This window comes from Oryctolagus cuniculus, chromosome 9 (genome assembly GCF_051225735.1).
Source record: "Oryctolagus cuniculus isolate XC-2025 breed Fujian yellow rabbit chromosome 9, ASM5122573v1, whole genome shotgun sequence".
NCBI classification, from domain to species: domain Eukaryota; kingdom Metazoa; phylum Chordata; class Mammalia; order Lagomorpha; family Leporidae; genus Oryctolagus; species Oryctolagus cuniculus.
Window position 1 is genome coordinate 12861206 of NC_142875.1, and position 27936 is coordinate 12889141.

The 27936-nt window shown below is 45.6% G+C and overlaps 1 protein-coding gene and 2 non-coding genes across 10 annotated transcripts in view; 1 reads left to right on the plus strand and 2 right to left on the minus strand.

Annotated features, from left to right (window-relative positions):
* CLYBL (citramalyl-CoA lyase) overlaps positions 1-27936 on the minus strand; it is a 243625-nt gene that overhangs the window by 98896 nt on the left and 116793 nt on the right. For all 8 annotated transcript variants that reach the window (XM_017343572.4, XM_008260142.5, XM_089303474.1 and 5 more), the window contains exon 2: positions 11655-11841. In XM_017343572.4, the coding sequence (XP_017199061.4) occupies positions 11655-11841 (187 nt within the window). The remainder of the gene's footprint in view (positions 1-11654; positions 11842-27936) is intronic.
* On the minus strand, positions 14436-14538 carry LOC149124509 (U6 spliceosomal RNA). Its single transcript, XR_016213808.1, has one exon. It is a non-coding gene; the product is annotated as a U6 spliceosomal RNA (small nuclear RNA).
* LOC127492196 (U6 spliceosomal RNA) lies at positions 19631-19737 on the plus strand. Its single transcript, XR_007921356.1, has one exon. It is a non-coding gene; the product is annotated as a U6 spliceosomal RNA (small nuclear RNA).

Sequence of the window (27936 nt, forward strand, 5' to 3'; positions counted from 1 at the left end):
TAGTGTCTATGCAGTCGTGTGTGTGTGTTTGTGTGTGTGTGAGCACACACGTGCAAGAGAGGAAATGCAAATGAGAGAGCACATAGGCTCAGGGTGGAAGAGGATCTTCCATCTGCACAGAAATCAAAAGCACGAGAACATATGCACATGAACTGAGAAGCAGTAAGAAGTAAGTGTGCTATGAGCCGGCGCCGCGGCTCACTAGGCTAATCCTCCACCTTGCAGCGCCGGCACACTGGATTCTAGTCCCGGTTGGGGCGCCGGATTCTGTCCTGGTTGCCCCTCTTCCAGGCCAGCTCTCTGCTGTGGCCAGGGAGTGCAGTGGAGGATGGCCCAGGTGCTTGGGCCCTGCACCCCATGGGAGACCAGGATAAGTACCTGGCTCCTGCCATCGGATCAGCGTGGTGCACCGGCCGCGGCGGCCGTTGGAGGGTGAACCAACAGCAAAAGGATGACCTTTCTCTCTGTCTCTCTCTCTCTCACTGTCCACTCTTCTTACTTCAAAAGAAGTAAGGGTGCTGGATGCTGGGTGTTTCTACAGGTGAGGGAATCACTGCCCGGTCTCTAGTCCGCCAGGCTGCTGGAGGAGCCAGGGTCGGAATCAACACTTGGTAAGAGGCACTCAGGAAAGGGCCGCCCGTGGGGCCGAAGCCGTACAAGCCTCGCCTCTGTGGCGCTGCCTCCACTACTGCATGCCCCACACCTGCTGGCCTTCCTTGAGGCCTCCCTGTGCCCGGACCCCCAGGATGGAGGGAGACAGGAGAAACCCAGGGGGCTGCTGACGCCAGCACGTTGCTCAGTTGGCTTTCCCAGCAGAGGGTAGTTGCTGCAAAAGGCTCTCTGGACAGCCCTGGGCCCTCTGCCCTGGGAAGCAAGTGGGATCCGGGAGGGGCACTCGCCAGGTGTCCCGGCAGAGGGACACCTCCTGTGCTCAGAGCGCAGCCTCGGGCCCTAATCTGCCCTGCTCAGAACTGTCCCGGCCATCACTCTCCCAGGCAGAGTTTGCTGCCTTCCTTGGCCTTTTGCTCACAACCTTTCTTCTAGAAACTGCTCGAGCATCTAGCTCAGAAATGCAAAGTAAAAGTGGGGGTGGGCAGCATTTGGCCCAGGAGTTGGGATGAGTTTGGGACACCTGAGTGCAAGATCCAGCTCCACTTCCAATTCCAGCTGCCTGCTAGTGTGCACACTGGGAGGCAGCAGGTGACGGATTAAGTACTTGAGCCCTTGCCTTCATCTGGGAGACCCAGGTGGCCCAACCACAGCTGTTGTGGGCACTTGAAGAGTGAACCAGTGGATGGGGAGATTTCTATCAGCCTCCTCTGCCTCTCAAATAAATAATGCATAAATAATAATAGCAAAAATAATAAATAAATACATTTTTAAAGATTTATTTAGTCCCAGTTAGATATTTTCAGAAGAAAATTTTGGGGGCCAGTGTAGTGTCATAATAGGTTAAGCCTATGCCTGTGGTGCCAGTATCCCATATGGGTGCCAGTTCATGTCCTGGCTGCTCCTCTTCAAATCAGCTCTCTGCTATGGCCTGGGAAAGTAGTGGAAGATGTCTAAGTGCTTGGGCCCCTGTACCCATGTGGGAAACCCAGTAGAAGCTCCTGGATCCTGGTTTCGGATTGGCGCAGCTCCAGTCATTGTGGCCAGCTAGGGTGTGAACCAGCAGATGGTAGACCTTCCTCTCTATCTCTCCCTCTCTCTGTAACTCTGTCTCTCAAGTAAATAAATAAAATATTTTAAAAAAAATTTTATTTGAGAAAGACAGAGAAAGAGAGATCTTCCATCTGCTGGTTCATTCCCCTAGATGGCCACAACGACCAAGGCTGAGCCAGGCAGAAGCCAGGAGCCAGGAGCTTCATCTAAGCCTCCCATGTGGGTGGCAGGGACCCACGCACTTGGGCCATCCTCCATTGCTTTCCCAGGCACATCAGCAGGGAGCTGGATCAGCAGTGGAGCAGCCAGGACTGGAATCAGTACTCACATGGTATACTAACATTGAAGGCAGCAGCTTAACCCGCTACACCCGAATGCTCGCCCCACTCAAAAAGTTTTAAAAAGAAATACAAAATAAAATTCTATTGCTTAGCAGCTCCAGGAAGAGAACTTTTCTCTGGTTTCTGGGGGTGGTGGAAGGGGATGAATTCTGAGACAGTTGTCTCTACCCTCAAAGTGTTGAGAGACCTGCAAAGGGAATGAATGGAAAAGTGGTATATTGTTCCGTGTCCAGTCCGTATTTGGGGCCAGCGCTGTGGTGCATCGGGGTAAGCCACTGCCTGCGACACAGACATCCCATATCTGCGTACAAGCTGGAGTTCCGGCTGCTCCACTAATGACCCACCTCCCTGCTAATGTGCCTTGGAAAGCAGCAGCGGATGGACCAGGTACTTGGTTCCCGACTACTCGGGTAGAAAGCCTGGATGGAGCTCCAGGTTCCTAGCTTCAGCCTGGCCCGGCTACTGTGGCCACGTGGGGAGGGAACCAGCAGGTGAAGACATCTCTGTCTCCTCCTTTCTCTCTCTGTCACTCTGTCTTTCAAATAAATAAAATAAATATTTTTTAAAAATAGAGTCTTTATTTGTGTACCAGTGTTGAGGGGGAAGGTTTAAAAACAAATGGCAAAACTGGCAGTCTGTGACATTAGAGGAAAAACCTAACTGCCCAGTATACTACCCTGTGCAAGTCGGGAACTGAAGGTGTTAACCACTTCCAGTCAACCCTGGCCTTCTAACAATCACCAAAGACTCGAACTGGTGCCGTCAGAGCTTGGCCAGGAGGAGGGGTAAGACCGTGGCCATTTCCATATTTACTGCTCATAGAGCGTTGCTCAGTGACAGGCCTGCCCTAAGCCCATTGAGTCCTATTCTGTGAGGTGCAGTCCTGCTGTCCCCGTTAATACTCTCATTTTGCATGCGAGGAGGTTGGGCACCCTTTGCACAGGGTCACGACTCAGACACAGGCTGGCTCCCGGGTCCTGTCTTCTTGACCATCAAGTTGTGCTCCCCCATGTCAGAGACACTTTAAGGAACATGCTAAACCTCCCTTCTCCTATATCTCCTAAGCCTCATCTCTTTGAAAATGACAGCACTGCCTTAAAAAAATTAAAAAAACAAAAAACACAGCAGCACTGTTGATCCAGCAGCTGAGGGTTTGCAAAGTGCTCTTCCTCTTGGGCTCCCAGCTGGCTCCGTGGGGGGTGCCGTCTGTTTCACTATCACCATCCTCCTGGGACAGACTAAGGAAACAGGCTCCTGAGGTCACAGGATTCAAGTTTCCTGGCTAGATAGTGTCAAAATGGGGGAATTTAAACATTTTCCATCACCAGGCCTCCGGCCTTTCCACTGAGCTGGGTTACCGGTGTCCAATGAAACTGCCCACAAGTCATATCCCAGGTCTCGTTAGCCCAAGGGCCTGTAGCAAAACCTTCCTGGAGGCCGGCGCCGCGGCTCACTAGGCTAATCCTTTGCCTTGCAGAGCCGGCACACCGGGTTCTAGTCCCGGTTGGGGCGCCGATTCTGTCCTGGTTGCCCCTCTTCCAGGCCAGCTCTCTGCTGTGGCCAGGGAGTGCAGTGGAGGATGGCCCAAGTCCTTGGGCCCTGCACCCCATGGGAGACCAGGAAAAGTACCTGGCTCCTGCCCTCGGATCAGCGTGGTGCGCTGGCCGCAGCGTGCTGGCTGGAGGGTGAACCAATGGCAAAGGAAGACCTTTCTCTCTGTCTCTCTCTCTCACTGTCCACTCTGCCTGTCAAAATAAATAAATAAATAAAAACACCCCTTTGGCTTCCTGAGGGGTCTGTGTGAGACCCTCATGACCATAAACTCCCCACACACCCCTCGTTGTTACAAAGAGAATTAGGGTCACAAATCTCTTCCAGGCATCACAAGGGGTCTTAATTAGGGTCACAAATCTCTTCCAGGCATCACAAGGGGTCTTTCCTCCGAACCACAGCAGCACCGAGGGCCACACCCAAACACGCAGGTACCCAGAAATGAAAAGGGAGACAGTGAGCAAGAGAGGGTGCAGGCCCCAGGGGGCCACTGACGGGCGGGGGCAGAGCAGGCAGGCGGGGAGCATGGCAGTGATGCCAGAGGAGGAGACAGGGCTCCACCTGCACACAAGGCCACAGGGCAGGCCACAGGGCAGGCCTCAGGGCAGGCCACGCAGGGAAGTCAGCAGTTCATTCCCACACACGCACCTGGAAACGGCTTGCACAGCGACCCGAACCCCACCAAACGCACAACACAGACACAGGGAACAATTAGGGGAGGGGCAGGGCTCACAGGTGGTGGGAAGGTGGGGGTGGGAGGTAAATCTTCACGCCCCATAGAGGCGGGTCAATCTACGTGCCTGACACTGAAGAATACAACTCTAATGTTTACAGAACACACCAAAGTGATGAGCTGCAAGAGCAGATGGGGGGTCTCCAGGAAAGAGAATAACAGCTAGGGGGTCGCTCGTTTTATATCTATCTGACTCTTATATGTCAGAATGCATTGTGGACTAATTATTTAAAATTTTATTTAAAAAAAGAAATTCGTTTTAGAAAGGGTACTTTACTTTCAGCAATACAGTAGACCGCATTCTTGGAGGGGACTTCTTACCACACAAGGGCACATTTCAATGAAAGACTGCATTGCTGGGATCCTAAAACTGTACGAGAATTTTCCAGAAAACAACATAAAATAAAAACAGTGAGTTGAATTCTGATTTGTGAGGATTAGAAAAATAAGAAAACCAAGAACCAAATGCCCTGAACCAGACTTGGTATGGGAATATTAAGCCTTGTGATTATCTGCTAGGTAAGGGAAAACGAACTGAGACTCCCAGACTGGTAATCTCTCTCACACCCAGCAGGAGCAAACACAAATTCTCTGGCAGAAAACCTTCCCAGTCTAACCCTTGGGAGTCCCCTGAATTAGTTCCAATCAACATGGAAGCACCATCATCAAGAGTCAGCAGCAAAAACACAAAGTTATTTAACCCCCCACACTCTGAAATTATCAGATTCAGAATATGCCAAGAAGATATGAAAAAGAAACAAATAGAGATCTACACATGAAAAATTTAACAGTTAAAAAGAAAAACTCAGAGGCCATGTTAAACAGATTAGACACAACTGAAGAGAGAATTGGAAAACCGGAAATTAGATGTATAACACAGAAAGGAGACAGAAAATATGAGATTTTAAGACACAAGGAGGACAGTAAACAAATAAACAAATAAAAGTCAATCTTTTTGAAGGTGAGAAAAATGAAAAAAAGAAACCAAGAAAAGTGAGGAAAGCAGGGCAAAATATAATAGTATAATTAAATCTAAATTTGTCAGTAGTTACATTTAAAGTAATGTTCCAGTTAGAAGGTAGAGATTATTAACATGGATATAAAAATTGTAAAACAGGGAAAGGCACTGTGGTGCAGTGAGTTAAGCCACTGCCTGAGACACCTGCATCCCACTCTGGAGCCCCTGTTGAGCCCTGACTACTCTGCTTCTGATCCAGCTTCCTGCTGATGTGCACCCTAGGAGGTAGCAGATGATGGTTCAAGTGCTTGGGTCCCTGCCACCCATGTGGGACACCTGTATGGAGTTCTAGGCTCCTACTTTCAGCCTAGCACAGCCCTGCCTGTTGCAAGCATTTGGAGAGTAAGCCAGCAGATGGTAGTTCTCTCTCACATGCGCTTTCACGCTTGCTCGCTCTCTCCTTTGTTACTCTGCCTTTAGATAAATGAAAACAAACATTTTTTAAAAATTAAAAACAGTGCAGCCAGTGTTGTGGCGTTACCAGTAAAGCCACCACCTGCAATGCCGGAATTCCCTATGGGCGCTGGTTCATGGCCTGGCTGCTCTACTTCCAATCCAGCTCCCTGCTAAAGGCAGGACCTGGCCATTGTGGCCATCAAGGGAGTAAACCAATGGATGGAGGCGCGCGTGCTCTCTCTTTCTCCCTGTCTATGTAACCCTTTCAAACAAACAAATCTTTAGGGAAAAAAAAGGAATTTCAGAAAAAGTTGGCAAAATCTCCCCTGGAGTGTAGATTTCAATTAGCCTCTTAATTACTGTTACATCAACTGTATGAAAATTTGCAAAGATTTAGACACATGAGCAGCATAATTAACAAGCTTGGTCCAGTGGAAAATACATAGAACTCTGCGTCTAGTAAATAGAAAACATGCTGTCCCCTTAAGCTCATGGAACTTTTACAAAAAAGGCTCCTGTACAAAGCCAGAAAGTAGAACCACGTGACTCACACCACAGTCTCTACTCACCATTACACTGGAGGTCAATAATAAAAAGATTTTTAAAAATACAAGATTTAAAATTCAAAGTCCTTGCTATTCAAAGTGTGTTGTTTGGCCCACTCTTGGTTCATAAAATCTTACCATGCCACTGTGTAGGCACAAGACAGAAAGTAAGTCTAGAAGTTCCTATAGCACTTGATATTGCTGTGACACCCAAGCAACATTTAATTTTTCTAACAATTCAGTTTTACACTATCCTACAAAGTACTCCTTCACAATGGATTAAAAGAAACAGGAACAAAGGAAGAAATTAAAATAATCAAATTGATTATTTTCAACAAAGTTTGAAAAGCACTCTTTTGTATTTCATGGCTCAAGCAAAATGGCAATTAAAAAAAAATTTTTTTTTTGACAGGCAGAGTAGATAATGAGAGAGAGAGACAGAGAGAAAGGTCTTCCTTTTCTGTTGGTTCACTCCCCAAATGGCCGCTATGGCTGGCGCATTGCAGCTGTTGCGCTGCATGGATCCGAAGCCAGGAGCCAGGTGCTTCCTCCCGGTCTCCCATGCAGGTGCAGGGCCCAAGCACTTGGGCCATCCTCCACTGCACTCCCGGGCCACAGCAGAGAGCTAGCCTGGAAGAGGGGCAACCGGGACAGAATCCGGCGCTCCAAACAGGACTAGAACCTGGTGTGCCGGCACCGCAGGCAGAGGATTAGCCTAGTGAGCTGCGGCGCCAGCCCAGCAATTAAAAATTAAATTAGGGGTCGGAACTGCAGTGTAGCCAGTAAATCCGCCGCCTGAAGTGCTGGCATCCCATATAGGCACCAGTTTGAGTCCCGGCTGCTCTACTTCCAATACAGCTCTCTGTTATGGCCTGGGAAAGCAGTGGAGGATGGCCCTGGTGCTTAGGCCAGGGCCTGTGAGGGAGACCCGGAAGAAGCTCTCTGCTCCTGGCCTCAGATCGGTGCAGCCCTGGCCATTGCGGCCAACTTGGGAGTGAACCAGTGAATGGAAGCCTTCTTTCTCTCTCTCCCTCTCTCCTTCTCTCTCTCTCTCCCTCTGCCTCTCCTTCTCTCTGTGTGTAACTCTTTCAAATAAATACTTATTTTTTAAAAAATTAGTTAAAAAACACTTAGAACCAAATGACAATAAAAAGAATGGATCCCGTCCTGCTGGGTTGCAAGTACTTGCTTTTTTGCCTGTCTCACTCTCAGTCAATGACTCTTCTGGATTGGGGACCGTTCAACCATCTTTGGAACCCTCCAGCCTGCTATGGTGCCACAAGTACTCTGTATTTAATTAAATAAGGAGTATTTGTTTAAAATTTACAAATTTAAACATGAACTGCATTTGAATATTTACTGCACTGGGACAGCTGGAATCCTGCCTCCACCTCCTCCACGCCTTCCCACCTCCTTGGCCTCATCACTGTCATTCCCACTCAGCCTGGTAAGCACGGCTTAGATGGCCTGCACCTCCTTACGAGTGAGTTTAACAATGAGAGGCAAAGACAAGCGGGTGGTCTTTTCATCTCCCATGCTTGGGAAGGTGAACTGGTGGTGGCATCCTTGACTCGACGGAGCTACTTAAACACAAATTGGATTAGCAGGACAGGATTAGAGCTTGCTGGAAGCTATTACACACTTATAAACTGCTTTGAGAAAACTATTGTTTTCATTAGAAACCCATACTCTACAGAAGCAATCAAATGAAATATGGACTTAGTCTTTTAATTAAAAAAATAAAATGAGATATGAAGTATTACATTTTAATAATTCCAAGAAATCTGAGTTAGGCAATAAGAGTTCGGCTGAAAAAACTACAAGATCCTCTGAAATGAGACTTTCAATATGGATTTCTTTAGCAAGAAATAAAATCACTAAATATCATCTCTGTTTCTCCATCAAGAAGAACATTCAAATAGGAAACATGATTAAGAGGTGACCTCAAGAAAGAATGAACAACCACGCGAGGAGTTTCCAGCTCAGACGTATCACAGGAACTGAAGGACCTCGACCTACATGAATTACAATCCCGGGACACCGAAACACAGCGCCTGTCAGTGGCCTTGTGAAATAACAGAGAACACAAAGCTCACAAAGGATAGAGAGAGGGCAAGGCTACCTTTCCAAGACAGGGGAAAGGTGATTTGTGGTCTGTGTCAGCAGCTGAGGTAGAGGCTGATTCCTGGGAAAAACTCTAGGAGATTCAAATCTGAGTGCCCCCAGTGAATGGCAGTGTGACACTGGCCACGGCTCAAAACGTTGCTGCAAGGATTAAATGAGGGGCCGGCGCTGTGGCTGGCTCCTTGTTAAGGTGCCTTTAAAAAAAAAAGACTAAATGAGATCATATAGGTAAATAAGACAGCTACGAAAATATATGTGATATAACACATATTACATAGTAAATACCCTGTAAACCATTTGTTTGCACTCCCAGCACTGCAAAAAGGGATGGTAGTAATTAGAGACTGAAAGGTTCCTTGAGAACAAGTCTTGTCTACCCAGTCTTATTTTTCCAGTCAGGTAGAAATAGTAGGTTCTCAGAATTTAATTATTTTTTTTAAAAAAAGATGTATTTATTTATTTGAAAATCAGAGTTAGAGAGAGAGAGGGAGAGACAGAGATCTTCCACCTGCTGGTTTGCTCCCCAAGTGGCTATAACATCCAGGACCGAGCCAGGCCGAAGCCAGGAGCTTCATCAGGGTCTCCCATGTAGGTGGCAAGAGCCCAGGCACTTGGGCCCTCTTCCACCGCTTCCCCAGGCTATTAGCAGGGAGGTGGATCGGAAGTGGAGCAGGTGCCAGCCCCAAGAAGTTATTTCTAGATAGGTACATTGGAGGTATCGTCATTCTAAAAAAAAAAAAAAATCTCATAATATCCTCATGAAAGGTTGGATTTTAGGAGAGCTGTGTCACCGAATAACCATACTCACGGCATTATTCACAAACCAGACCTTGCTGTGCCTCGTGGCCTGCATCGGGGTGCCATGCAAGGTTCAGTGGCTGCCCTTAGTCAGCACTGTACCAATGTCTCTGGAATAAACCTGAACTAAAGTTTTTAGTGGCATACCATGTGCGGACTTGGCTCCAACCTCTTCCGTATTTCCATCAGAAACTTGTTACATTTTCATATGGTGAGCATGTCAAATTCTCAGACGATATAAATGTTGGATGATGAAATCAAAATCCAAAAAAGGCCTTGACAGGCTACTGGGCTACGAAATGAAACCTATGACATGAAATTAGGTCTCAGATATTTTAAGAAAAAGAAATTTGGAGGGAACAGTGCATAGTTGGTTAAGCCTCCACCTGCAGTGCCAGCATCCAATATGGGTGCCAATTCAAGTCCCAGCTGCTCCACTTCTGATCCAGCTCCCTGCAAATGGCCTGAGAAAGCAGTGGAAGATGGCTCAGGTCCTTGGGCCCCTATACCCACCTGGAAGACCTAGAAAAAGTTCCTGGTTCCTGGCTTCAGATCGGCCCAGCTCCAGCTGTTGCAGCCATTTGGGGAGTGAACCAGCAGGTGGAAGACCTCTCTCCGTGTGTCTCTCCCTTTCTCTGTTACTCTGCCTCTCAAATAAGTAAATTTAAAATTTTTTTTTCTTTTAAAGCAAGACCTAGGCTTGCTTACAGCACTCTCTGCCGATTAAAAAGGAACATTATGACCTCAAGACCTGCATACATAAACAAGTGTATCTAACAGTGCAATGCTGAGCCGCAGTAGCATGGGTGCGGCCTCACACAGACAGAGAATGGACTGAGGAGTCCATGAGCCCTCCGAGACAGCAGGCACAGCTCAGCCACCATTAGCTCTGCTCTCCCTTCTCCTCCCTAGGTCTCGGCTAAGCAGGAGCTCTACGGCTTCTACTACAGATAAACAGGAGGGAAACGTGAGGCAGGAAGGGACCATGATTCCAACACATCTGGGTGGCACGGAACATCCTCAGGGGAGCACAGAACCACAGCCTCCAGGTTCGTCCAGAAATGTGATTAGAAGTTTACCAGGGTACCTAGTGTCCCACTGTGCTACAACGCTCAAATAAATTCCCCTCTAATCATGATTACTTCGGGATTTATCTAATCTGTTTCCTAAAGGAAATCAAGCTACTCCCAGGCACTTTGTCAACTTTTTTCTCCTAATAATCCTTGCCCCTGACAAAAGAGATATTGTCGTGCCTACAGAATAGATAAGAAATTGAGGCAAAGAAGTAGAGTGGATTGCCTTGGGTCATACAGAACTGGAATTACAATTTAGTATCTAATTTTAGTGTGCACTACATGAGTGTAGGGAGGGGAGCAAACTGGAATCATACTACATGCTTAAAAAAAGGCCAATTTACCTTAATCTCTGGGAGAAAGAAGAGTAATTGCATTTTCCTTGACACAAGCCAAAAATGTTGAGCGCACACTGTAGATTCCACATTCTTATTCTAATCCTTTTCCAAACACTTTGGAAAGCCTTGGTTTGATCATTAGGAAGATGATAGAAATTAATGTTTTTTAAAATAAGGTAAATATTCGGTTGCTACAATCTCCAAGTAAAGCAAATAATTCAGAAAGCTGTATAGCACAGCCATCATGTATTTCAGATCACACGGGGCAAGAAACTACCCCCAACAGGGGCAAACACAGTCTCACCATCCCTTCCCAGGCCAACCTCAGTCAACAGGACTGGGTAGGTAAAGGTCACGGGAAATCGTATGTTTAATTAAAAGAAGTTCTACGTAACATGTTATTACTATAAAGATTTACACATATCACCTAACTACTGAACAAATGCAAGTTCATCATAAAACACATAGAAAACAAAGTTAAATAAAATGAAACTAAAAGTCCCCACTATGTAAGCGCTCAGTAGGAACCTTTTTTAGAAGTGGGGATTTTTTAAGGCTCATCTGTCTGCTCAGACCAGGAGGCTGGAACAACCCTAGGGTTCAGTATGGAGCTTCCCTTTAATTAAGGAAGGAAAATGGTGCTCACCCATAGGAGGCCGTCTCTCATTTTCTTGGCACTTGTCCCAGGAGAAATGAGACGACCACTCAGTATATAAGGTGGTAAAAAGAAGAACCCAGTTCCTAATTGCATTTTATTGATCTGAACAATTTACACCATAGTTGTAGAATTATAAGACTCATTTACCTAAGCTAGCAAACATCATGGCCAAAACTGATTGTCTCTTTAAGTACACGGCATCACATCTACTTCAGGTTATGATTTTAAAACATATTTTGGTTGGATTTCTCCTTTTTCTCATACACACACATTCAGAACTGACATAAAGACGCATCAAAAAAATTTTGTTATCAGCAAAAGATGAGTAGGGTAGAGTCTCTCCCAGCTGTGAGTGAGCCAAGAGACCCCCGTTCAATCCACTTCCTCCCACCCCCACCGTCAAATCACGCCCAGTACCTTTTTGTTGACAGCCACGCCGTCCTCACAGTCGAGCACCGCACAGTCCACCTTCAGGGACGGGATCTTCTTTATCTTCTTCTCATCGTTTCCAGGTACATACAGCACTGCCCGCCGTGGAACGTACTTGTGCCCGGCCAAGGAGCTGTACCGCAGCCTGGAGACGCCCGCTGCGGGAGACGGTTTTCTGCAGGAGAACAAACTGGGGTTGGTCCAGGACAGAACCTCTGTACCTACAGATTTGTGAAGAAGCTTTTAATTTTAGGAAAAACCAGAACAGAGTGCTTGGCTAATCTTTTTTAGTTATGGAAGAACACAACCGCACACTGAAAAACCAGGCAAACATTAACAATCAGCCCAGGAACTATCATTTTGGCTGAGACTTCAAAAAATAGATAGAACCATTCATCGGTGTAATTTTCTGAGAGAAGGAGAGTGAAGCTAACTCTAAACGCTGTCCAGATCGCATCCTGGAGAAAAAGGTAAGAAACAGATACACAAATAGTACTGAACAATGGTGCAATTTACAATTACACTCAGCTAAAGAGAAAACAAAGCAAGCCGCACCGTGACAGATGAAGTGGTCAGACTGCCAGTTAAGAAGAGTTTAAGCCCTGGCACCCTCATGTTTCACTCCCCTGAGAAACAGCGCGATCCTTTTAAAGAAGAACCTTGGCTGGGGACTGGCACTGTGGCACAGATGAAGCCACTGCTTACCATCAACTTAACACCAGTATATCCCGTATCGGGGCACCAGTTCGAGTCCCAGCAGCCCTGCTTCTGATCCAGCCTTCTGCTAATGTGCTTGGGGAAGGCAGCAGCAGCTGACCCAAGTTCCTGGACTCTGCCACCCATGTGGGAGACCCGGATGGAGTTCCTGGCTCCCGGCTTCAGCCTGGCCTTGCCCTGCTGCTGTGATCCTTTGAGGAGTGAACCAGCAGATGGAAGATCTCTCCCTTTCTCTCTTATCCCCCTTCTCTCTCTGCCTTTCAAATAAATAAATCTCTTTAAAAATGTTATCTGTACTTTTCATGACATCAATAGTCACCCTAAATTAACACCATCAAATATTTTGCATGTTTTTAATAGAAAACTTTTATTTAATAAATATAAATTTCAAAAGTACAACTTTTGGATTATAGTGGTTCTTCCCCCCATACCCACCCTCCCACCAGCAAACTATCCCATCTCCTACTCCCTCTCCCATCCCATTCTTCATTAAGATTCATTTTTAATTATCTTTATATACAGAAGATCAACTCTACACTAAGTGAAGATTTCAACAGTTTGCACCCACACAGACACACAAAGTATGAAGTACTGTTTGAAGACTAGTTTTACTGTTAATTCTCATAGTACAACTCATTAAGGACAGAGGTCCTACATGGGGAGCAAGTGCACAGTGATTCCTGTTGTTGATTTAACAATTAACACGCTTATTTATGACGTCAGTAATCACCCGAGGCTCTTGTCATAAGCTTTTGCATAGTTTTAATATCTCACTGTGATTAGTGTACCTTTTCACTTACTTAAAAAAAAAACACTACTTTTTGTGGGAACCTAGTAAGTTTTGTGGGACCCCTGCCACTCCTCATAGCCAATGCTGATGAACTCATACTTGAGACTCAGTTCTATTTTTCCACAAGATTGTACTATTTGAGGTATGGTGATGATATACAGATGGATTTCAAAAATGCACATCTTACAAAACATTTTATTTAATGTAAAATTTATTACAGCCAGCTACTTCAAGAAAGCCTGAAATTTGTGTCATTATTTTTCATTGACAGATACTACAAGAAACATAAACCATAGGCCAATGTCCCTCATGACCAGTGATGCAAAATTCCTCACAAAATATTTGCAAACTGAATTCAGCAGCATATTCAAACGATTGAACACAATGACCAAGTAGGACTTGTCCCTGGAATATAAGGCCAGTTCTGCTCATGGAAACGGATCAGTGTAATGCAAGAACAAAGGAGAGGAACGCCCAAACATATCAACTAGTGCAGAAACTTGACAGAGTTCCACACTTTTTCAGTGATAAAGCACTCAATAAACTACCTCAACACGATAAAGCCATATATGGAAAAACCTACAACAAACATTACAAGCATAGGGAGACACTGAAATCTTTTCCTCTCAGATTAATAACAAGACAAGGACACCTACTTTCACTACTTCCATTTGACACTGAACTAGAAGGTCCAGCCACTGCCACTAGGTAAGAAAAATAAGCAGAAGGTGTTCAAGCAGGCAAGGGAGGAATAGCACTATCTCTGCTCACAGATGCTGGGATCTTAGATGCCGGAATCCTAAAGATTCTACCAAAAAAATTCCCATACCTGTTAGAATTAATGAATGGTGTCAGCAAAGTAGGAGATACAAAATCAACATAAATCTGCTGCATTTATGGCCAGCGCCGTGGCTTACTAGGCTAATCCTCCGCCTTGCGGCGCCGGCACACCAGGTTCTAGCCCCGGTCGGGGCGCCGGATTCTGTCCCGGTTGCCCCTCTTCCAGGCCAGCTCTCTGCTGTGGCCCAGGAGTGCAGTAGAGGATGGCCCAGGTCCGTGGGCCCTGCACCCCATGGGAGACCAGGAGAAGCACCTGGCTCCTGCCTTCGGATCAGCGCGGTGTGCCGGCCGCAGCGGCCATTGGAGGGTGAACCAACGGCAAAGGAAGACCTTTCTCTGTCTCTCTCTCTCTCACTGTCCACTCTGCCTGTCGGAAAAAAAAAATCTGCTGCATTTCCAAATACTAATAAAGACAATCTAGAAAGAAAATTATAAAAATAATTTCCATGTCATCCTTGCAGAGGGACCACGCTAATTTTCTCTGTGTTGTTCCAGTTTTAGTATATGTGCTGCCAAAGAGAGTGCTAAAAATAATTCCATGTACAAAAGGATCAAAAAATAGAAAACTCAGGAATCAATTCAACCAGGTAAAAGATTTATATAATACTAAAAACAACAAAGCTTGCTGAAAGAAACGAAAGAACACATAAATAAGTGGAAGTATATCCCTTTTTTAAGAATCGAGAGACTTCATGCTGTTAAGATGCCAGCATTACCCAGTACGAGCTGCACCTTCAATGTCAGTGTTCCCAACAACATCCCAGTGATTTTTTATTTTTATTTTTGAAAAACAGAAAAATCCACCCAAAATTATTATGGAATCTCAACTGACACTAAACAGTCAAAATAATCTTGAGAATGAAGAACAAAAAGGGAAGACCCATACTTCCTGATTTAAAAATGGACTATGACACTCTAGGGATCAGTGTGTTTCTGGCATACAGACCAACACAAGAGAGCCCAGGAATGACCCTTGACATACTCTGTCAAATGACTTTTTAAAAAGATTTATTTTTTAAAATTCAGTTTTTGTTTTTTTAATTACAGAATGACAGGGAAAGCAGAGAAGGGAGAGAGAGAGAGAGAGATCAGTCTTGCAGTTACTGGTTCATTCCCCAAATGCCTGCAACAGCCAGGTATGGGCTAGGCCAAAGTCAGAGGCCAAGAACTCCATCCTGGCCTCCTGCATGAGTGGCAGGGACACAAGCACTTGGGCCACCTTCCACTGCTTTCCCAGGTATGTTAGTAGGAAGCTGTATTAGAAATGGAGCAACTGGGGTCAGCATTGTGGCGTAGTGGGTAATGCTGCCGCCTGCAGTGCCGACTTCCCATACGGGTGCCAGTTCGAGTCCCGGCTGCTCCATTTCCAATCCAGCTCACTGCATGGCCCGGGAAAGCAGTAGAAGATGGCCCAAGTCCTTGGGCCTCTGCACTTGTGTGGCAAGACCTGGAGGAAGTTCCTGGCCCTGGCTTTACATCGGCTCAGCTCTGGCCACTGGGGCCAACTGGGAAGTGAACCAGCAGATGGAAGACCTCTCTCATTCTCTCTGCCTTCCTTCTCTCTCTGTGTAACTCTTTCAAATAAAGAAATAAATATAAAAGACAGAGAGAGAGAGAGAGAAATGGAGCAACCAGGACCCCAACCAGCTCTTTGATATGGTATACTGGTGTTGCAGGTGGTAGCTTAAACAACTGCACCACAATGCCAGGCTCTATCAGAAATCTTTTGACAAGAGTGCCAAGACTATTCAAGGATGAAAGCTCATTTTTTTTTCTTTCAACAAATGGTGCTGGGAAAACTGGATATAAACATATTAAAGAAAGAAGTTGGATGCTTACCTAACACCATATACAAAATGTAGACCAAAGAACTAAGTACAAAAACTAAAACTTAGGGCCAGCACTGTGGTGTAGTGGGTTAAGCCTCTGCCTTTGGCGCTAGCATCCCATATATGCGCTGGTTCAAGTCCCAGCTGCTCCACTTCAGATACAGTTCTCTGCTAATGGCCTGGGAAAGCAATGGAAGATGGCCCAAGTGCTTGGGCCCCTGCACCTGAGTGGGGGACCCAGAAGAAGCTCCTGGCTCCTGGCTTCAGATCGGCCCAGCTCTGGCCATCTGAGGAGTGAACCAGCGGATGGAAGACCTCTCTCTCTGTCTCTACCTCTGCTTATCTATAACTCTGTCCCTCAAATAAATAAAAATACAAAAATAAATACATATATAAAACTAAAACTTATAAAACTCTCAGGGGCTGGCACTGTGGCATAATAGGTAAAGCTGCCGCCTGCAGTGCTGGCGTCCCATATGGATGCCTGTTTTAGTCCCGGCTGCTCTACTTGCAATCCTCCTCTCTGGTATGGCCTAGGAAAGCAGTGGAAGAAGGCCCAAGTGCTTGGCCCCTGTACCCAAGCAGGAGACCTGGAAGAAGCTCCTGGCTTCAGATCAGCCCAGCTCTCACTGTTAGAGCCATCTGGGGAGTGACCCAGCAGATCAAAGATCTCTCTCTCTCTTTCTCTCTCTCTCTCTCTCTCTCTCTCTGTAGCTCTGTTTTTCAAATAAATAAATAAATCTTTTTTAAAAAAAGAAAAAGACATCCCTCTGCCTCTGCCTCTCTGTATAATTCTGCCCCTTTCAAATAAATAAATAAATCTTTAAAAAAATTCTTGGAAAAAACCATAAGGTAAGAGTGTCCTATGGGATGTAGCAATGATTTCTTGGATATGACATGAAAGGCATAGATAACAAAACAAAAAATAAATTGGATTTAATTTTAAAAATGAATTTATGCACCGGTGCCGCAGCTCAATAGGCTAATCCTCCGCCTGTGGCGCTGGCACTGCTGGTTCTAGTCCCAGATGGGGCACCGGATTCTGTCCCGGTTGCCCCTCTTCCAGGCCAGCTCTCTGCTATGGCCCGGGAGTGCAGTGGAGGATGGCCCAAGTGCTTGGGCCCTGCACCCCATGGGAGACCAGGAGAAGCACCTGGCTCCTGCCTTCGGATCAGCGTGGTGTGCTGGTTGCAGTGTACTGGCCGCAGCGGCCACTGGAGAGTGAACCAACGGAAGGAAGACCTTTCTGTCTCTCTCTCTCTCACTGTCCACTCTGCCTGTCAAAAAAAAAATGAATTTATGCATCAGAAGACACTATCAACAGAATTTAAAACGCAACCCAAAGAATGGGAGAAAATATTCACCAGTCTACATCTGATGAGGGATTAATAGCCAGAATACAGAGAGAGCTCCTAAAATTCAACAAAAAGAAAACAAACAACTTGATTCAAAAATGGGCAAAGAAGCTGAGTAAACATTTCTTCAGAGCAGACACACAAATGGTCCGTAAACCCACAAAATGGTGCTCGACATCACCCGTCATTTCAGAAGCACAAATCAAAACGAATGCAAGGCACCACCTCATATCCACTAAGTTGGATGCAATAATAAGTTTAAAAAGAACATGAATGACCTTGGGGAATACTATGCTAAGTCAAACAGCCTGCACAGAAGGACAAGTAGTTCATACTCTCACTCATATGTGGAATCTAAAAAGTGGAATTCCTAGGAACAGAGTAGAAAGGTCACAGAGCTGGAGCTGGGATGCAGGGGCTGGGCTTTCCCTTGGGATGCCAGCACCCACTATCAGAGTGCTGGCTCCAGTCCCTGCTCGGCGCTGCTGATCCAGCTGCCTGTTGATACACCTGGGAGGCGTAGATGACGGCCCAAGTACTTGGTCCCTGTCCCATATGTGGGAGACCTGGATGGAGTTCCAGGCTCCTGGAGGCTTCAGCCCGGCCCAGCCCCAGCTGTTGTATGCATTTGAGAAGTGAACTGGCTCTGTTTCTGTCTCTATCATTCTTACTTTCTAGTAATAATAATAATAATAATAATAGAAAAAGGGTGATTATTAGAGATTGGAGGGGAGAAGATACAGAAGATATGGGGAAATGCTGGTCAAAGAGTACAAAGTGCAGTTTCAAAATGAGGACCTGATGTACAGCATGGCGACTACAGTTGATAATAATGTATTATAAACTTAAAGTTGTCCAAGAGAGATTTGAAATAATCTTGGCACACACATTTTCATTTTATTTGAAAGGAAGACAGACAGAACACACACACACACACACACACACACAGAAAGAGATCTTCCATCTATTTGTTCTCTCCAAACGCCCACAACAGCAGTGGCCAGAGGTGGGCCAGGTCAAAGCCAGAGGCTCAGAACTCCAACCAGTTTCACAGGTGAGTGGCAGGGACCCAGCTACGTGCACTGTTGTTTGTTGCCTCACAGGGACTGCATCAGCAGGATGCTAGCTGAGATGTGGAGAACATGGGACTCAAACCAGGCACTCCAGTATGGGATGCTGACATCCCAAGAAACTGTGTCAGACGCTGCAATGGGGCCACTGTTGTGGCACAGTAGGTTAAATCGATGCCTATAGCACCGGTGTCCCACATGGGCACCTGTTGGAGTCTCAGCTACTATACTTCTGATCCAGCTCCCTGCTAATAGCCTGGGAAGAGCAGCAGCAGATGACCCAAGTGCGTGTGCCCCTGCACCACATGGGAGACCCAGAAGCAGCTCCTGGCTCCTGGCTTGGGCCTGGCCCAGCGCTGGTGGTTGTGGTCACATGAGGAGTGAACCAGAGGATAGAATATCTCTTTCTCACTCTCTCCCTCTATCTCTACCCCCCTCTCTCTGTAACTCTGCCTTTTAAATAAATAAATAAATAAATAAATAAATCTTTACCAAAAAATTCCATTTTTCCACAAACTTTTTGAAGTACCATTGTATACAATTATTTATCAATTATGTCTCAATAAAGCTGAAATTTTATAGATATTCCATATTTAATGAAGACAGTCATAATTATCTTTTTTGTTGTTTTTTTGAAAGGTAGAGATACAGAGAGAGGAGGGAGGGGGAGAGATGGAGATCTTCCATCCGCTGGTTCACTCCCCAAATGACCACAACATGCAAGGCTGGGCCAGGAGCCAGGAGCTTCCTTCAGGTCTCTCACATAGGTGGCAGGGACCCAAGCATGTGAGCCATATTCGACCGCCTTCCCAGGTACATTAGCAGGGAGGTAAATCGGAAGTGGAGTGGCTGGGACTTGAACCAGCACTCTAATGTGAGATGTTTGTGTCTCAGGTGGTGGCTTAACCTTGCAAACTGCATTTTATAGAACACTGCCTTGATTCTTTAAGAAACACACACACACACACACACACACACAAAATTGAAGGAAAACATCACAACGTCACTGGGAATGCCTCTATACCACAGGACTCAGGATTAAGACATTTCTGCTCCTGTAGACCTTTTTTCTATTTTTCTCTTTACTGGAAAGAACATTACTCCCTTTTTTTTCTTTAAAATTGGCTGAAAACCAACCAGTGAAAGCATTTCAAAGGTCTCAAGAGGCAGCATAAAACACTAGAAAGCATTCGGCTGAACTATATGAAACTGCTGATTTTTACCTACAAAATGGTAATGGTATATAGTGCAACTCAGTGTTTCGACTGGCAGTGAGGAGAGGAGAGAAGCAACACCACACCTGCCTCTCACAGGTGAAACGCACCCCCATGCAGGTGAAGGTTCACTCTGAAGACTAAGCAAGGCGCTCGCTTCGGCAGCACATATACTGAAATTGGAACGATACAGAGAAGATTAGCATGGCCCCTGCGCAAGGATCACACGCAAATTCGTGAAGCGTTCCATATTAAAAAAAAAAAAAAAAAGACTAAGCAAGGTGTGGGAGCAGACACGTGGTGCAGCAGACACTGCTCGGGACGCTGCAGCCCATATCGGAGCGCTGGGTTTGAGTCCTGGCTCTGCTTCTCACCCAGTTTCTTGCTAACGTGCACACTGGGAGGCAGCAGGTGATGGCTCAAATACTTGAGCCTCTCCCACTGACATGGGAGACCTGGATTGAGTTCCTGGCTTTTGGTTTCAGCCTGGCCCAGCCCTGGCTGTTGTAGGTATTTGGGGAGTGAACCAGCAGATGGCAGATCTCTGTCTCTCTGCCCATCAAATAAAGTTAATTGTTTAGGAAAGGAGCATGTAGTTATAGGTACTTCTGTTACCTGTCTCCTGTCACCCACGTGCGTTGGTCTGTATAGTCCAGCACTAGGAATTTGGAGTCTGGTTTCCTCAACTAGATTAGCAGCTGTCAGTGGCCAACTGCAGCAGGAGGTCACTTTCACTCCCTGCTTGGCCCATCCAGGAATCTTTCACGCAATCCCTGACACACACCCCCTTCCTTTCCCTGTCCATTCCTGCCTTCCCATGGCATATTACACTCTAGTTCAGGACTTCACTTTTCCCTTACATGACTCTGAAGCCTCTTTGCAGTCTCATTGCACTTACTTCATTTGTTCATTCCATGAGCACTTAGTAAGCACCCAGTGGGTGCACTGCATGGCCTCCACCAGTGCACCTGATAATACCCTTGTGCAAATTAGCAAAGGCCAGAGGAGAGCGGTGGACAGAGGGAGCCCTGCTCCTGCTACAGCATGACCTGTAGCTTTGGGGCTGGGCTGCAGGGCACTGGTCACCCTGCCCACGGCAGATCCTGCACAATTATATGCAGTGGCTGGCCTCAAGCTGCCCTGTGATAAGCACAGTGGGGAGGCAGCACCAGAGAAAAAAATGGCATGAGGCCCAGGGAGAACGACCTGCGAAATGGGGTCAGGCAGGTGCAAAGCTGGCACACAGAAGGCTTGAGGGGAAGGGAAGATCAAAGGCTGCACAACTGGAACAATGGAAAGAAGAAAGGTGCAAGGCGATGGGGCCCACATGCTGCTGCAGACTCGGGGCGGGAGAGGCCGTCACTGGGCAGGTGGCAGAAGTCACGGTTCCACAGGAAGAGGCGGGGGGTACTTCCCGGAGCCTCCCTCCTCCCTTCCTGCTAGTAAGCCCTCTTTCCCCCAGCCCCGGCTGTTCCTAAATTTGTTCTGTACTTGAGCTGTTCACTGACTATCACTTACAAATATGATTGCAGCAGGTGACAGGATTGAACTTATTTTGTCTTACATACTTGGAGTTAGGGCCTCTTGATAGTCAACATGCAAATGTATTCAAACAATATGTAAAGCAGGGACTTAAGATGAGATGAAAAAAATCTGTTAGCCTTATGGTGAGTTCTGTCTACAAAGGGACCTTTTTTTAGATACCATATCCCAGAGGGGGGCCCTCCTGGCCTCCTTTCTGTCCTGTCCCTTTCCTCCTCTTCCTGATGCCATTAATTAAACATTTCTTTAATTCGAGGCATAGCTAGTCCCTAGCACAACAGGGATTCTCAACCTGGGATTTGTGAGAACAATCACCTGGGGAGCTTTAAAAAATTGTCAATTTCTGGGCTGTACCCTACCATGTGCAATTAAATGAACTGTATTGGGAGCAGAGCCCAGGCGCCAGCATTTATTAAAGCTCTCTAGATCCTTGTTATTTAAAAGCAACTGGTTGCTGCTGCCCATCTCTCCTAGGACAGTCTGTTCTCATGGGGAAGCTTGTTAGAACAGCAGATCTGGGGCTGGCCTTGGGGTGCAGCAGGTGAAGCCACCATCTGCAGTAGCAGCATCCTGTATCAGAGTGCTGGTTCAAATCCAGGCCGCTCTGCTTGCAGACTGGGGCTTTAACCCTAAGAGCCACAGTGCCAGCCCGGATCACATGGTTTCTATTCTTGAGTTTTTAATGTGCTGCATCTCATTTATTGATCTGTGTATGTTGAAACATCCCTGCATACCAGGGAAAAACCCCACGTGGTCCAGGAGAATGATCATTCTGATGGATTGTTGGATGTGATTAGCTAGTATTTTGTTGAGGATTTCTGAATCTGTGTTCATCAATGACATTGGTCTATAGTTCTCTTTCTTTGTTGTATCTTTTCCTGGTTTTGAAATTAAATTTTGAAATTTGATTCTAGTCTCATAGAAAAAATGTGAGAGGATTCCCTCCCTTTGAATTGTTCTGAATAGTATGAGAAGAACTGGAATTAGTTCTTTAAAAGTTTGGTAGAATTCAGCGGTGAATTTGGTCACTCGGCTTTTATTTGTCAGGAGGTCTTTATTACTGATTCAATCTCTGTCTAGGTTATTGGTCTATTACGATTTTCTGTCTTTATGACTCAATTTTGGTAGGTTGTATGTGTCCAGAATTCTATCCATTTCTTCCAGATTTTCCAATTTGTTTTTTTTTTTTTTTAAGATTTATTTATTTGAAAGTCAGAGTTACAGAGAGAGAGGAGAGGCAGAGAGAGACAGAGGGCTCTTCCATCTGCTGGTTCACTCCCTAATATACCACAACAGCCAGAGCTGCGCCGATCCAAAGCCAGGAGCCAGGAGCCAGGAGCCTCCTCTGAGTCTTCCCACATGGGTTCTGGGAACCAAGGACTTGGGCCATCTTGTACTACTTTCCCGGGCCATAGCAGAGATCTGGATCAGAAGTGGAGGAGCCAGGACTCGAACCAGCGCCCATATGGGATGCCAGCACTGTAGGCAGTAGCTTAACCTGCTACACCACATTGCCGATGCCTAGATTTTCCAATTTGTTGGCATATAACTGTTTGTAGTAATTCCTGATTATTCTTTTTATTTCAGTGGTTTTCATTGTTATATCCCCTTTATCAACTATGATTTTATTGATTTGGGTCTTCTCTCTCTTTTTTTGAGGGGGAGAAGGGATTTAACCAATGCTGTATCAATTTTGCTTAATTTAAAAAAAAAAAAACACCTCTTCAGGGCCATTGTTGTGGCATAGTGGGTAAAGCCTGCAGTGCCAGCATCCCATATGGGTGCCGGTTTGAGTCCTAGATGTTCCAGTTCCAATTCAGCTCCCTGTTAATGTGCCTGGTAAAGCAGTGGAATATGGACCAAATATTTGGGCCCCTGCATCCACATGAGAGACCCAGAAGAAGCTCCTGGCTCCTGGCTCTGGCCTGGCTCTGGCCTGGCAGTTATTGCCATTTGGGGTTTAAGCCAGCAGATGGAAGATCTCTCAATCTCTTTATATATATAGATAGATAGATAGATATAGATATAGATATAGATATAGATATAGATATAGATATAGATATAGATAGATATTCTCTTTCTCCCTCTTTGTGTAGGTCTCTCCTTCTCTCTGTAACTCTTCCTTTCAAATGAATAAATAAATCTTAAAAATATATGATTATCTCAATAGATGCAGAGAAAGCATTTGATAAAATACAACCTCCTTTCATGACGAAAATTTTAAGCAAATTGGGCACAGAAGGAACATTACTCAAGATAATCAAGGCAATATATGACAAACCCATAGCCAGCATCTTATTGAATGGGGAAAACATGAAAGCATTCCCACAAAGATCTGGAACCAGACAAGGATGCCAATTTTCAACATAGCTATTCAGTAAAATCCTGGAAGTTTTATCCAGAGCCATTAGGCAAGAAAAAGAAATCAAAGGGATACAAATTACAAAGAAGCAAGTCAACTTATTGCTGTTTACATATACAGATTCTATTTTTGAGGAACCAAAAGACTCCACTAAGAGACTATGGGAAGAGAGTTTGGCAAAGTTGAGGATATAAACTCAACACACAAAAATTAATAGCCTTTCTATAAATATAGACAATGCCACAGCAAAGAAAGAACTTACAAGATCAGCCCCATTCACAATAGCTACGAAAAAAAAAAAAAAAACTTAAATACACTGGAATAAATGTAATCAAGATGTGAAAGATCTTTACAATGAAAATTACAAAACATTAAAGAAAGAATTAGAAGACACCAAAAATAGAAAAACATTCTATGTTTGTGGATTGGAAGAATTATTTTCATCAAAATGCCCATACTATCAAAAGCAATTTACAGATTCAATGCAGCCGGCAGTGTGGCTCACTAGGCTAATCCTCTGCCTTGCAGCGCCAGCACACAGGGTTCTAGTCCCGGTCAGGGCGCCAGATTCTGTCCCGGTTGCCCCTCTTCCAGGCCAGCTCTCTGCTGTGGCCAGGCAGTGCAGTGGAGGATGGCCCAGGTGCTTGGGCCCTGCACCCCATGGGAGACCAGGAGAAGCACCTGGCTCCTGCCTTCAGATCAGCGCGGTGCGCCGGCCGCGGTGGCCATTGGAGGGTGAACCAACGGCAAAGGAAGACCTTTCTCTCTGTCTCCTCTCTCTCACTGTCCACTCTGTCAAAAAAAAAAAAAAAAAGTCAATGCAATCCCAATCAAAATACCAACTATATTCTTCTCAGATCTAGAAAAAAAAATGCTAAAAATCATATGGAACATACAGAACAACAGATCCTGAATAGCTAAAGCAATTTTATACAACAAAAACAAAGCAGAAGGTATCACAATGCCAGATTTCAAGGCATACTCAAGGGAAGTATAATCAAAACAGCAGGTACTATTTTACATAAAAATAAACAAGTAGACCAATGGAACAGAATAGAAACCCCAGAAACTAATCCATGCATCTATAACCAACTAATCTTTGGCAAACATGCTGAAATCAATCCTTGGAGAAAGGGTAGTTTCTTCAACAAATGGTGCTGGGAAAATTGGATCTACACGGTCAGAAAAATGAACCAAGGCCCCTACCTTACACCTGTACAAAAATCAACTCAAAATGGATCAAGGATCTGCATCTATGACCTAATACTATCAAATTATTAGAGGAAAACATCAGGGAAACTCTGCAAGACATTGCCGTAGCAAACACTTCTTGGAAAAGACCTCAAAAGCACAGGCAATAAAAGACAAAAACAGACAAATGGAATTACATCAAGCTAAGAAGCTTCTGCACTACTAAAAAATATTCAACAGAGTGAAGAGGGAACCAACAGAATAGGAGAAAATATTGGCAAACTATGCAACTCATAAAAGATTAATAGTCAGGATCTATAAAGAGCTCAAGAAACTCCACAACAACAAAACAAATAATTCTATTAAGAAACGGGCAAAGGACATGAACAGGCAATTTTCAAAGTATGAAATACAAATGGTCAACAGATACAGAAAAAAATGCTCAGGTTCACCAGCCATCAGGGAAATGCAAATAAAAACCACTATAATGTATCACCTCACCCCAGTTAGATTGGCTATCATCCAAAAATCAACAAATAAATGTTGGTGAGGATGTAGGGAAAAGCTACCCTAATCCACTGCTTGTGGGAATGTAAACTAGTACAACCATTACAGAACAGAGTATGGAGATTCCTCAGAGATCTGAAAATAGATCTACAATATGACCTTGCTATCCCATTCCTGGGAATTTACCCAAACAAAAATCAGCATATTAAAGAGTTATTTGTGTCCCCATGTTTATTATAGCTCAATTCACAATAGCAAAGAAATGGAATAAGTCAAGATGTCCACCAACTAATGACTGTATAAAGAAAATGTGGTATATATAAATTATGGAATACTACTCAGCCATAAGAGAATAAAGTCCTGTTTTTTACAACAAAATGGATGCTTAGTGACATAAGTCAGTCCCAGGGCCAGTGCTATGGCACAGAGGGTAAAGCTGCCGCTTTGCAGTGCCAGCAATATGGGAATTTGAGACCAAAATGAGGTAAGTTGTAGGAAATGAAGGTATATCAGAGGTATAACTCAAAAAGTCCCTGGAAAATGAAATTAAAAGATAATTTTGTTTTGGTGCAAAAAGTCTTGAAATTCATGCACAGTTTTAGTCTGTTATGCATTTCCATGAACTTTTTGAAGCTTCCTACCTTGGCATGGATTTCAAAAATGTTTTGCACCAAAACAAACACACCTTTACAAAAAAAGAGATTTACTTATTTACTTGAGAGGCATAGTTACTGAGAGACTGAGAGACTGTGAGAGAGAGAGAGAGAGAGATTGAGAGGGAGGTCTTGCATCTTCTGGTTCACTCCCGAGATGGCCAGAATGGCCGGAGCTGCGCTGATCCAAAGCCAGGAGCCAGGAGCTTCCTCTGGGTCGTCCCATGTGGGTGCAGGGGCCAAATCTTTTGGGCCATCTTCTACTGCCTTCCCAGGCCATCAGCAGGGAGCTGGATTGGAAGTAGAGCATCCAAGACTCGAACTGGTGCCTATATGGGATGCTGGCACTGCAGGCAGATGCTTAACCCACTATATCACAGCATCAGCCCCAACAAACACACTTTTAGCTCCCTTTTCTGTGAATTTTTTGGAGTATCTTCGTGTTTCTGGTACATCTGAATTACACTGTCTACCTTTTCAACACAGCACATAAAGGACGTCTATGTAGATGTCAACGTTCGACTCCTAAAAACTTAGCCCAGCATGGTCTAATGTGGATTTCCTGTTGACAGAGCCCACTTCTGCCACATCACTCCTTGCTTCAATTGGCTCTTTCCTCCTTCCACATCCTCCACTTTTTAAAAAACTATTTGTCTTCAGTGCAATGCGACATTCCAAGGGGAGAAAGATTCAGCTTTCCCCTTGACTTAGTGCCTTCTCACAACCCAGGAGCTCAGGTAACAGAGCAGTTGCATCGGCTAACTGCTCCAACTGGAGTCCACCACCTAACCTTACCAACTGTGTGTTTTCTACAGTCACATTTCCTTTAGCTGCAGCCAATCTGACTCAAATTTATACCTTTCACAAAATCCACATGATCATCTCAATAGATGCAGAGAATATAGCTGACAAAACCTCTTAGAATAAAAGCCCTCTAAAAAGTAGGCTTGAAGGGAACCACTGCTGACTTGAAGGCGGTACCCACAGGCTTCCAAGTTAGCCAGCACCCGACCAGCCTCTCATCTGCTGAAAAGCCATCAAAACTCCAGAAGGAGCCCAGCTCAGGCTGGCGTGCTCTGGGAGCCCTCAGCGACTCCCGGAACGAGAAGAGCCTTCCTGGGTTCACTCTCACATGTGCTAGGCCCACTCACTACTGGCCTAGGACCCAACATGTTTTTATTTGAGGGAAATGCTTAGAGTATAGCAGCTGTATTTTTTTTAGAAACAGCAATTGTATTTTTCAGAACATCTCACAGGCTTTTCCAAATGTGTTGGTGACCTGGGGAAGGGAGAATCTACTGGGATGTGCTTGGCAGGCACTGGCATGAGATACTGCTTCCAACCTCAGATCTCACTCTGGCAACAGGCACAGACTCCAGGAGGAGAACACAGAGAACAGGAGTCCCTGCAAGACGCAAGACATGACTGCTGGACTGCATCAGGCGGCACCGGGAGGGGCTGTGTCCCCCAGGCAGTGAGGAAAATATAGCCACGCAGAGGTGGTGTGGACGGGTCCCTGCAGGCCCTCCTAGGGGACTACGCTGCCCCTTCTCCAGGAAGTGTGAACCACAGTAACCAGAGAGTCAGCTTGTATATGCCTCCACAATTTCCAGTACACTTTTTAAGCTCTAGTTTATTCTCAGGTATAAGAATATAGGGGCTGGGCCGGCGCTGCGGCTCACTAGGCTAATCCTCCACCTGCGGCACCGGCACACCGGGTTCTAGTCCCAGTCGGGGCACCGGATTCTGTCTCGGTTGCCCCTCTTCCAGGCCAGCTCTCTGCTGTGACCCGGGAGTGCAGTGGAGGATGGCCCAAGTGCTTGGGCCCTGCACCCCATGGGAGACCAGGAGAAGCACCTGGCTCCTGGCTTTGGATCAGCGCGATGCGCTGGCCACAGCGGCCATTGGAGAGTGAACCAACGGCAAAAGGAAGACCTTTCTCTCTGTCTCCATCTCTCTGTCCACTCTGCCTGTCAAAAAAAAAAAAAATATATAGGGGCTGGCATTGTGGTACTGCAGATTGAGCCACCATTTGTAACCCCACATCCCACATAGGAGCACTGATTTCAGTCCTGGCACCTCCACTTCCGATCCAGCTCCCTGCCGATGCACCTGGGAAAGGAGCAGAGGACGGCCCAAGTGCTTGGGCCCCTGCCACTCACATGGGAGACCCTGACAGAGTTCTTGGCTCCTGGCTTTG